The sequence below is a fragment of the Gambusia affinis genome, linkage group LG03 (genome assembly GCF_019740435.1).
Source record: "Gambusia affinis linkage group LG03, SWU_Gaff_1.0, whole genome shotgun sequence".
NCBI classification, from domain to species: domain Eukaryota; kingdom Metazoa; phylum Chordata; class Actinopteri; order Cyprinodontiformes; family Poeciliidae; genus Gambusia; species Gambusia affinis.
In genome coordinates, this window is record NC_057870.1 from 24398639 (window position 1) to 24410891 (window position 12253).

The 12253-nt window shown below is 37.1% G+C and overlaps 1 protein-coding gene across 2 annotated transcripts; it reads right to left on the reverse strand.

Moving 5' to 3' along the window:
* Positions 1 to 1477: 1477 nt before the first annotated feature.
* paip1 (poly(A) binding protein interacting protein 1) lies at positions 1478 to 11945 on the reverse strand. Of its 2 annotated transcripts, XM_044111509.1 has the most exons (11): positions 11549 to 11945; positions 10314 to 10465; positions 9868 to 10077; positions 9623 to 9735; positions 9303 to 9414; positions 9081 to 9206; positions 8866 to 8972; positions 8452 to 8569; positions 7606 to 7660; positions 5925 to 6003; positions 4041 to 5089 (listed from the first exon to the last, which is right to left on the reverse strand). In XM_044111509.1, exons 1-11 carry the CDS (start codon positions 11745 to 11747, stop codon positions 5002 to 5004), a joined length of 1359 nt encoding a protein of 452 aa, XP_043967444.1. In that variant the 5' UTR covers positions 11748 to 11945; the 3' UTR covers positions 4041 to 5001. The 2 variants fall into 2 exon arrangements, with proteins under 2 accessions (XP_043967445.1, XP_043967444.1); XM_044111510.1 differs by lacking the exons at positions 4041 to 5089; positions 5925 to 6003 and adding an exon at positions 1478 to 1829.
* Between the last annotated feature and the right edge of the window lie 308 nt (positions 11946 to 12253).

Genomic DNA, 12253 nt, shown 5'->3' on the forward strand with positions numbered 1-12253 from the left:
GGGAATGCTTTTTTCTCATTTTGTTACATTGAAACCTCAAACATCGTTTTTTTTATTGGAATATATTTGGTTTTCAAAATGTTTGAAAATCTTCACTTATATTTATTCCCCACAAGGAAATACTTGGGGGAGCCAACTTTTGCCTTGTCTTTTGGGTATTTGTTTATGGGCATCTACAGACTGATTGGTTTTCCTATTCACCTTTAAAAACCAGTGAGTTTGGATGAATTGTCATTTTCAATGACTGCCTCATTGGTGGGCAGCCTTTGCCCCAGACTTGGGTCTTTCCCCTCCTCTAATGGTTTTCTTTCAGGATTTTCCTGTATATAGCTGCATTAATAGTCCTATCAGCTCTGGTCAGCTTTCTTGTTGCTGTTGAAAAGCATTCCACAGAATAATGGACCATGTGTCAACAAGGACAATTTTTAAGCAGAAGGGAAGTTCTAGCTTTCTACCAGACACATTGTTTTTGTGTCCCAAAATGTTTAATTTTAGTCTCATCTGACCAAAACAACTTCTCCCATTTTTTACACGGCTCGTGTCAAACTTTAAACATGACATGGACTTTTTTTTTTTAACACACTCAAATCATTAAACAAATTCCTCTGACTCAGCTGTGAATATCTGCAGGATCTCCAGAATTTCCATGAACATCTTGCTGATTAATCCTGTCTTCTCCTGGCCTGTCACTTTCAGTGGACGGCCATTTCCTGGTGGGTTTGTATTTGTGACACTCTTTTGTTTTTCAGATAAGCGTTTCAACAGTGCTCCATGAAATATCCAGAGCTTTTTTTTACATTTCTTTGATCTGTTCATAATTTCATCTTCATAATGCTGTTTTTTCTCTAATGTTCTCACCTGATACCTTCGCAGAACAGCTGCATTCATGCTTAGATTAAAAATCATGCAGGAGGAATTTATTTACTAATGGAACGAGTACCAAAGACAGTTGGTTGCACTGGATTTATTTTGGTGTGGGGTAGATCAGGTTTCTTGTGAAAATTGTGTATTATCTTAATTTCACTCCACAATAATTCAGTTCTTTGTATAGTTGTATGAAAATGATGAAAGCCCAATACAAGGCATTAGAGTTAGATGTGTAAATGTGTAAAATGTAGAAGGATGTGCTCCTTCTTCTTCAACCCTGCACAGACTAAGAGGATACGAAAAATAGATGGCTTGATGGTTGGCTGGATAGCTGGCAAGTTTCAGACGTTTCCAGTCTTAATATGAAAATGTTAAAAATAATAAAAAACAGAACCATCTTATTTAAAAAACATCACTATCTGCTGTCTTTTATATACTGTTCAATTTTCTAGGTGTGTTAGAACTTTTTTAACCTAATGGCTGCAGCGTTTAACTGACCAAAATTGAAAGGTTCAGAGCAAACAGAAATATCACAACGCAGACAAATGCAGCCAAATTCTGAGTTTATGGTGTTACAATTTCATCAACAGTCACTTCTGTTTTTATGCATTGCAACACTTACAGTATATGTGTGAAAAAGAGCTCAGACATTTTAAACTCACACAATTGAAACAAAACTACATGAAGTTTAGCTGATTTGGAAATGTTTTAAAGGAATGTTCTCTCAGGAAGGCATTCCTGTTTTGCTGCACACTGTGGAGAAATGAATGGAGATGTACAGGAACACAACACAGACACACACCAACGCACATACACACAGCTAATCCCTCTTTTACTCTGATGTGCTGAGCATTGAGAATCCACGCTTGTTGTTCATCCTGTTGGCATCTGGGTTTTTTTCTCGTTAGCCTCAGCATCACATGCAGCATCGTTGACGTTTCACCATTCACCAGCTGCACAGACTGCGTAGTAATGAGCAGAGTTATATTCAGTTTTGGCTTGTGGTTTTGACTTAAATGCACAGTGTATTTATTTTCTAAAGAAGCTAAAGGAACAAATGTTGAAAATGCTGAGCTGATGCTTTCATTTTGACGAGTCATCCGTTTACAACTGTGCTTTGCAGATTGTGATATCAGGAGTGTGAGGAGCGTTTCCTCCACAGCAGGCAGTTTGTACGAACTCACATGTAACTCCGCTTTGGTTCTGTTTCTCTCTTTAGAATAAGAACATCTATATAAAACACTGCAGCACAACAGTGAGCCCTATTTGCTCTGTGGTTTAGACAAACTACAGCTGCATGTTGGCTTAAAAATTGAAGACAGACATGGGGTTGAGGTTTCCAGAAAAACTGTAACAACTGGCAGATGTGCACATTTAACTTTAATTCATTTAATTTTAAGTTACAGTACATCAGTATCGACAAGATAGATTTAAAATGCAAAAGAAAAAGGATATTAATTAAACTTTATACCACATGTGAACATTTAACCATAAGTATTCTTGCTGTTCTCTCCAAGTGGTTTTGAAAAATTGGTTTTGAAAGCTACAGAAAAGATTCGACCGCAGTTGCAGAACTGGACCTCAGTGCCACGCTGATGTCACTGACAGGGTGGAAACCGTTCTGTTTTCAATTCCTGCTTATATGGAAGAGTACCAACGACACATAAGTGTGAAAACCTTCCAGTCCGCATGTCTGCTTCTATATGGAACTATGTTGGCTTATGAGCTGTTTTTCAATTCCTTTTCTTTATTAAAAGAGAATGCATTCCTTTGCCTCTGCATTGGTTTATGTTTGGAAAGTTGTCATGTTGGCATAAAGAGACCTTGAAGATTTTTAGCGGTCGGGTTTTCTGAGAGGAAGATTAGAATAACATTCCTCTTAGCTCAACAACAAGCCACAAATATTCTCTTGTAAGAGAGCTATGCTGTGCTTTGAACTTCTAAGCACCGAAAATATATTGGGCTCCATCTTTTTTAAGCATAAATGAGAGTTTTTAATTTTTGTATTTTCATTTGTTTATATGTCAATTTGGTGCTGGTGCAAGACAGTGATTCTGGACTTTTAGTGTTTTATTTGTTATTTTTCAGAGTGGACTGATTGCATCACCACCATTGGTGGACAAGCTTGGAATTATTGTGGATTTTCTTTAACCCATATAAAGTGAAAATTAAATATACAGCTTCAATCACACTGCCTGCCCAAAAGCTAAATTGGCACCTGGATTTGACAAAGCAAATAGGTAATGACATTATACCTGCCATGTGGTGGTTCCTGGATTTGGTTGACACTTGGAGAGAACTTGGTTTTCTAACTGGACATTTTTTTTTCATATTTGTGTCTGAAGGAATGCAAACATTCCTTGCCTTTGACAACGGCAAGGATGATCTAAAAGCTGAAGCTGTTTCTTCTGGAGAAGAAAAACAGACCATGATTTGAAAAATTTAATCACTTCTGAGAAAGATAGACAGGTGTTCCAACATGCCCAAATGTGCAGCTTTCCTTAAACCCTGCAGAGCTCCAGAATGACATGTATTAACTGGGAGTGATTGAAAAAAAGGCCAATGTTAACATTTTTGGAATGGCCCCAACCACTCCTTTGTTATAAATGTACAAACTGTGCTTAAAATTTACATTCCTGCCAGGAAATAAAACAATAAACACAGTGATCTCTTACATCCTGCACAATAAGCAGAGAACAGACATATTTTTGAAAGCAGGAGTACCCAGAGAGAACCCATGCATGGACAGACATGTTTATGATGTTTGACCTCATCAAACATTATGAATAATCGCTTGGGGAGGACGTCGCAATTTTTTGTTACCAGGAGGTGGCAGTGTTTGACTAGAACAAAGAAATAGGTGGGTTGAAAGCCTGAAATGTAAACATGCACATTTTCAAAAATATTTAAGAATTTCTTTTACTGTCTCAAACCAAAAATGTTTTAAGATTCAGCCATGAATGAATAAATATTATATATCCTACTGCTGTATGTTTTTATACTGGAAGTTGTGTTCTTAGGCAAATCTGGCACTTTCTTTTAAATCTGTATTTCACCAGGAAGAGACCTTGGCCAAGGTAGTCATCATATAAATCTGAACTTTATAGTTCAAAACATTTTGATCAACCTTTCAAATGACTAAAAATAAAGCAATTAAGAAAAATACAACAGCCCACATTATAAAGAATTTATTGCAAGCAAACATTACTATAAATAATATGTACAGACTATAAAATAACATTCGTTTACATGTTATGTGTGGATTGCTGGCAAACAGTCTTTCAGTCTTGAGCTGACCAAGAATTTGGGCCACATTGCCAAAACGTGCAGGATCTGTACATATTTGACCAGATATTCAGGAAACCAACTATTTAAAATGAACAGCATTCTGAAAACTTTGGATTATTTTCTACGGGTTTTCCTAAGGTTAAACTCTGAAAAGTATTTAAAAGAAAATAAAATTTAAAACGAGGTTTTATGTGAAACAAATTTTACATATTTGTAGCAGCTGCAAACACATAGAACTGTTCATAAAGATCTGGGCGTGATTCAAGGAAACTTCAGCCAGATAAACATTTGAAAATACTTAATATTGGCAACTTTAACAGTGGATATAAAGGCTGCATCATCTTTGTACTTTACGTGGATATGTAATCAAACTTCTGCCTCATCCATCAATAGTGCATTTTTAAACAAGGAGAATGGATTACTGTATGATGTGTGGCAATAATTAGTATTTAAGAAAATACGAACATATTTAAAAAAAAAACAAATCTTTCATTCAAGTCTTAACTCTAAAAAAGTCCACAGCACACCATTTCCCTCTTGGCATTTGGTTGAAAAGAAAAGCAGCTCCGGGAAGAAATTACAAGCAGCAAAACAAAAATAAGAAAAGAAGTAGTCAACATTTTGAACAGCTATCCCACTGATTGTCCCACTTTTGAATGAATGCAGACTGAATTTTTCAGAAGTGAAACTATAAACAGCCTTTGTTAAAAAGAGGTTTGTTCGCAGGAAAATAAAGATGTGAGCTTATCCTGATGTTAGTATCCTTTGCTTTTCAACATTCTTGTAATGCAATTTGGAAGAGTACAGTATTATCCTTGTAAAATGTCACTGACAACCCTGGTTGTGTCATTGTTTCCGTTTCATCTCAGACTCTAAACAAAAATTCTCATACGCTTCTTCAATCTCTGGATCCATCTCATCCTCGATGTCGTACCTGTAAAAAAAAATTAATCAATTAAAATTCCAAAGTATGACTTTTTAACTGTTTTGTTACAAAAAAGTAAGCAATATATAAGCAAAAAACAGAAAACAGGGTCACAGACACAGTTTTGGGAGGGGGAGTGGCAGCAACTAAACCCCTTTGACACTCAGCTGCTGACTAAACTGGATCTGAGACCGGATAGACTCTGCTGCATTGTGGGTCACTTGGAAATATTTGCCAAGCTCAGGGTCCCACGGGACACTTCATGTGTCTGGTGATGTTACCTCACAGTCACATGACCAAAGATGAACAAGCAGGATGAAACCTTTAGGATGATATTTGAATGGTGCAGTTACCTGTGCTGAAAATATTGCAATTTGCCAAGAAGCATACTGAAGAGGAATGAAGCAACAATGTGTGAACTGATGAAAGGAACGTTGTGTTCCTTCGTTCCAGGGCGATGAAAACTGTTTACCAGAGAACTCCTAAGAACCGGTACACTAAACAAACCTGCACCAGAGCAGCGTCTTGGTCTGATACAAGCTGGTTGATTTCTACAAAAATCTGGCTTCTCTGAAATTTGCTAAGGAACATTTATCCAAACAACAGTAAGTTTGTACGCATCTATCTGAGACTGTATATCTGATTTTGACACTCTGCTGACCTGAGGGTGAAGTTATTTATTGCAAGTCTACTTTAAATGCAGAAATAATTAAATAAATGATTAGAATACCAAAATGAGCACCGCATTCACCCTCACAAGCATATGTAAACTTCTGTCTGACCAAACCAACTAGCTAAAAGTATCTGAACTATCGTAGCATTTATATAAATAAAGGTTACTTACTCTTCATTGCCGTTTTCACCATAAGCATCATGGAAGTAGTCTTGCCTCTCCAGGAGCTCTTGATATTTTTCCGCGTATTCTGTGAAAACCGACAGAGCGACTTTTAGGCACAACAGAGCCTGAGACAAAAGTATAACTGAGCAGAAGAGAAGCCCCAAGCTGAATCCAATTTATTGTTTATTAGTAATAATAAATACACCTAGAATAAAAATGCTCAATTCACTTAAAAAATAATAATTATTATTATTGTTCAAATGAGAACTTACAAGTCTAATCATTAGGGTATGGTAGTGATCAGTACCAAAATCAACAGCAGGGTTACCGTACAAATTTCATTGCAAAACTCTAAACTTCTTTAACACTTAATTTTGTGGTTTTCACAGAATGGATAGTTCCCATCCATTTTTCGCAAAACTATTAAAGTGTAGAATTTGAGGGACAAATTTCACTGAGCAGAGTGAAGCGAAGCTCTTTTCACTCTGCTCAGTGAAAGCAGTGAAATATATGTACATTATATATAATATATTATTATTTTCTTAATAATATAATATACATTTATCCATGATTATTTTACCAGTATATCAATCAATTAATCAAATTTGTATAGCACATTTCAGCAGCAAGGCATTTCAAAGTGCTTTACATCAAATCAGACACAAAAACACAATGCAACATGGAATCAACAGTCAAAACACAACATCAAGTCAGGTTCCGTCATTAAATTTGTAATTGATTATGTTTCAAATACAACTCTAAACGAGTGGGTCTTTAGTTGAGATTTAAAGGAAGTCAGTGTTTCAGCTGTTTTACAGTTTTCTGGAAGTTTGTTACAGATTTGTGGTGCATAGATGCTGAATGCTGCTTCTCCCCATTTGGTTCTGGTTCTGGGGATGCAGAGCAGACCAGAACCAGAAGACCTGAGAGGTCTGGAAGGTTGATACAACAACAGCAGATCTTTAATGTATATGATCCTGTTTGAGTCTGTGGCTTCATAGTCAGTAACTTAACTAAGCAACCAAAGTTTGAACGTTAAAGATGTGGTACAGTTAAAGAAAAGGCCAACTTTTAAGTGTTATTAGTATAAAACTGCTTTTGAAGCAACTTATTTAATTTGCGATTCAGTGTTTTCACCTTTAACTGAAAGAGGGGGGAAAGGTCTGGCAATGCAACTTTTTAAAATCATATATGTCCACTCCTAGCAAAGTGTTTGCAGTAAATGTCTGAGGCTGCAAAATATTAGGAAAGCTAGTTATAAAATTTGTCTTTCCTTTTCTCCTTTCCTGCTCATGTTTGCAACAGCACAAATGCTGATTGTTGTTAATTAAATCACACCTGCCAGTTCTGCTTCAGACAACTAAAGCTCAGAAAATGAAATATTAAAAGCAAGAAAAAATATGCATAAGTAAATGTATGGTTTAATTGTGTTATTGAATTGTGTTCCAATTTCTCATTTAACATGTTCATTGTATCCCTCCCATGTATTGTATTTATTTTAGATATTTGTAAAGCATTTGAGGATCAGGAGTTATTGGACAGTTAAACTTGACCTTAAACATTTAACCCTGCACTATGTATGAGGCTTACTATGTGTATATTAGCAAACCATAAAACATTTAATTACTTTTGGTGTTTTGGTTATAATCGGTTTTTGCATATTTTGAGAACTGATCCATACACTCACCGGGATCTGCTGCTGTAAAGGGTGTACCGTCCTCAGTGTAGAAGGTAGGTTCATTCTGAAGAGCAAAAAAGAAAACACTTAATCGAAAAAAACAACCAAGGAAGAGGCATATGAAGATGTAGAACTGTAACTAAATCCCCCAATCTGAAACTGGAAGGCCTGATCTTTTTTCTGGTCAGTAAATACCTCACTCCTAAAGTATTAGGAATGAGGTATTCATTTCTAATACCTCATTCCTGTCAGGGTTGCTGACAAAAAACACTCTTTGGTGTGGTAATAGAGACCACACTCTCTATTAGTGAGTGTGGTCTCTCTATTAGTGTGTGGCTAAGACTCAAAGATAGCTATTTTTGGTGTCACTGTTTAATAAAATAGTCAGATGAAACAAAAATGTGTGAGGCTATTTAAAAATAATCTGTATTTTTGAATTTGTTTATTTTTCTTTTACAGAAGCCATGTTGGATGCTCATTTCAGAAAACGGAGCCTTCAGCAAACACCAGGAACGATGAACGCAGTAAAGCAAAGTTATAGGTTAAGTTCTTCAACTCTGTCATGGAATGTGAAGGATTTTGAAAATGCTGGTAACCTTTTGGTAAACTCAGTAAAATATGCGCCAAACCCTGTTTTATAACAATCACTCTCTATCTTTCTCTCTCAGTGTACTGTTGCTTCTTGTCTTTGTATAAATATTTAATTATCACTCAGAGCAGGAAGACCAGAAACAAAAGCCATTTATTCTGATTAAAATCAGCATCAGCAGCTTAGCGGGTTTACAAAAACTGGAGATTGTCCACAAATCAAATGAGCAATAAAGGCTGATATTGACATCAAGTCTCGACACTGACCATGAAGTAGTTGGGGTCGTTGTCTGGTGTGGCGTTACTGGCAGCGGCAGCAAAAGAGACTCTGCCCCAGTCACTGGATCGCAGCTCCACTAATTTCAGCAGCATCTGTCTCACGTCCCTGAGGAAAACCAGTTAGATGGTTTTACTGAAGACGCTCAGTGCACCGTCTTCATGTACTGCTGAGCTTTTCCCAGCTGCTAACTGATGCCCAGCTTGTTACAGACATATGCTCTTTAAAAACAAATATGGAACTGAGATTACCTAAAAAAAAAAAGAATACATCAAACAAATCGCTCTTTCAAAGATTTTGGATTAGATGGTATTCAACCATCAGTGGCAGGTTTACTGGTAGATTTATCCCACATAACTTTCAAAGATTAATAAAAGTCTTTGAGGTACAGGTAATATACTCACCTGCTGCATGTGGCGTCCAGGAGAACAGTCTCGATTCTGTGGACCAGTTCTTCCATGTGTGGTTTTCCGCTCTTTTTCCAGGCGTCATCCAGGATTGAACCCGTCAACTAAAAAGCCAAAAACAAGCTTATCTCCTTTTGAAGTGCCACACGCAACACTAAAAACACTTTTACCAAACAAAAATCTCCAAAACATGTCGAATATAATTCTGAAACCTTTAGCAGCTTGACGGCACAGATGAGATTTGCGTCGACAGGATGTGAAAGCAGACTTTCCAGCAGGTCTTTAAGAGCCGAAAGGAGAATATCTGCTCTGTTCGGAGCTTCTTTTCCACTTTTTATCTAAACAGGAAACATCATTGAACGGGACATTTCTAATGACAATGACATTTAAAGTAGAAATGTAAATACAGCAAAGCAAAAGAAGTATGTTTCTACCTCCAAATTTAGATACAACTCCCCCAGAAATAACACAAAGGAGTGAAATTTCTTCTGAGCCTCTGGACTTCCTCGTATAGCTACGTTTCTTTGTTCGTACTCTGTCTGACATCTACAACAGAAAAACAAAAAAATATCTATGTTAATAATATATTATACAACATTTACATTTTCCTGTGTGTTACTACAATTATTTCTAATCAAAGCATTGCTCCTGTCTTTTTGTAATATTAGACATATAAAAAACGACATATCCTGATTTCATGTCAAGATGACATCTAGATTCAGTTTGAGCAATGTAAAAACAGAAACATATTTACCGTTGCAAAAGCAATCGACGAAAGTTTCCACTTTGTGGGCTGAAGGCGAGGTGATGGGACAGGTAATTACAAAGCCTGGCGCCGGTGTAGGAAAAGTTTGGGATGGCAGTAGACTGAGATAAAGAGACAAAAACTGGGTCAGTTACACAAAATATATCCATATCAATATCTTAACAGACAAGCCGAATCTGCAAACATGTAACTTGATTATGAAAAAAACAGATGAAAACTGAAAGTTGCAAAACCTGCGCAAAGATCAGCTCCACCAGTTCCTTCAGCAGGTCTTCTGTAGTGACCCAGGAATTAAGCATACTGGTGATCTCTTCAACGTCGGACTCGAAGGAGCCAGGAGATGAGCTCAGGTGAGCAAGAAAATCTGTGACTGTATCAGCCAATGAGGACTCGCTGTAGTAGCTTTCACTGTAGCTTTCATTGTCATCATAATACCCCAGCTCCTAAACAAAAAACAAATAGATTAATTGAGAGATATAAAAAACTTTAACACCAGGAGTAATAAGCGGTAGCACGTCCAAACAATATATTTAATTCAAATTCATGAAGCACAAATGAACAAAAATTTAAACTAGTTGAAAAAATTCAATAAAAAATATACAAATCGTTAATATCAGACCAAGTATCTTTATAGAAAAAAAAAAACATAGCAAAAATCTGGTGTAAACATTTTTCTTACTTCATATGGGCCCATCCCAAAGGGAACAAACTCTGGAGCACTCGCTGAAAGCGTCGATGTCCTGACCACAGAGTCCACATCGTTACTCCCTCTGGGGACAGAGGTATAGCTGGGGCTCACGCTCTGTAGAGGACTGCCAAGTGTCCGAGAATCTGAAAGCAGAAACAAATATGTAACAGCAAAATATAAAATGGAAGCTGCTCGATCAACAAAAATAGCAAGGGTTCTTAAGTGTGGTACTGTAATAACATGAACTGGTACCCAGGCCAGGAGCAGTAATTACACTGGCTGCGCTGCATGTGTTGCAGGGGAAGAAAGGTGTTCTTACAGAGCAGGTTTACCTCTACCAGTATTCATCAAATACTATGCAAAGGTACAGGATTTGTCGACTAAAATATGAAAAAGTTCAGAGGGTACTCGTACTGATTTGAAACAGGGCATCTGGTACTGTGATTGGGTCAGACTCTTTTTAGGTCACAATGTATTAATACACTTGAAATGTGTACAGAGAAATCTTATAACCACATCCAATTTCTTTATACTTAAGTCCTAATTGGTCTGAATATTTAGTATGATTAAATAGTCTGCTTTAGTGACCTTTCTACATTTTTCCTTGAAAAGATTTGCAAAAAGACAAAGAAAAAATATATGTAAAAACACTGGACACTTCTTTAACAAAAAATAAATAAACAAATCTGTCAGAGATAATTGTCTCGTGCAACTATTCCTTAAAAAAAAGCATTTTTGTTTCCAAGTATGATCTTTCTTAAATAAATACAAAAAAAGATAGCTCTTGGGATGCCACATACCGATAGCACTGCTACTTTTTGACCTTTCTTTCAACTAAAGCAAACTAGCCCACCTTTGAAGGAAAATCGTGTGCTCGGTGTTGTCAACATAGCATTAGGTTAGCTTCATATTATCAGTTAGTAGCTCTTCAGATAACTTTCAGCTTTGTAAGCAGCCTCACTGTTGACACTTAAATAGGTACGACAGCTGAGCAACAGCTTTTATTAGCTGTGTATTAGCAACCATGAAATAACAGAACATGTCGCAACTCCAACCTAAAAAGGGCAAGAACAGCAACTTCGGATTTAGGTTAAGAATATTCAAATTGCCTCAAATGTTTGACAGAGTATTTTTGCGAACAGACATATCCTTCATGAAGTATTTCGAAATATCATTTTGCACGAAACGAATCTGAAAGTAGCTACATTAGCCATGTTAGCTCCCACCTCCTCCGGGTAATCCAGCGGTCGCGTTGATGCTGCTCTCCGGGAAAGGAGGGACTGACCGCGGCTGCCTCAGCGGCTCTCTCTGGTTGAGCACCGAGGCTTTAGCGTCACCCTCTCTGGCGTTAACTGCCAGCGCGGGATCCGCAGGTGCTCCACGGGTTCTCCCGGCTCCAGGAGCTCGATCAAAATTCTCGTTCATGACTGTTTGTTGTCGAGCCTCAAAACAGCATATGAGAGGGATTAAAATAGACTATTTCCTACGGCTTTATCGACCCGTGTTTATGTGTTATCACTGCAACACCTGTTCTATCTGTCTTTCATAGTGGCCTTTTTCTGATCGGCTGTAAGCTAGCAGCATAACTTTTCGTACTGCTTCCTTTCACAACAAACTTGCACCCCATGACACATTTATCGGTCAAAAGGAAAGTGTCTCTCTCTAGTGGCGTGGAGTGGAAGTTTAGTATGGCAATTAGTTTTAAGAAATAATCAAATCGCTTTCATACCTGCAATTTTTTCTTAATATAAGTATACATTTGTCGAGAGGCTACAAAAAGGAGAGTGCAGTATGAAGTTAAACGTCGAAAATGTTCAAAGCTTTAAGTTTCTATTTTGAATTTGTTGGGCTTCATTTTAGACCTATTTAGACTGAAATTGTTAAGATTATTTCTTTCTACTAAGCAAAGTAGGAAGGGGGAAAAAAGATTA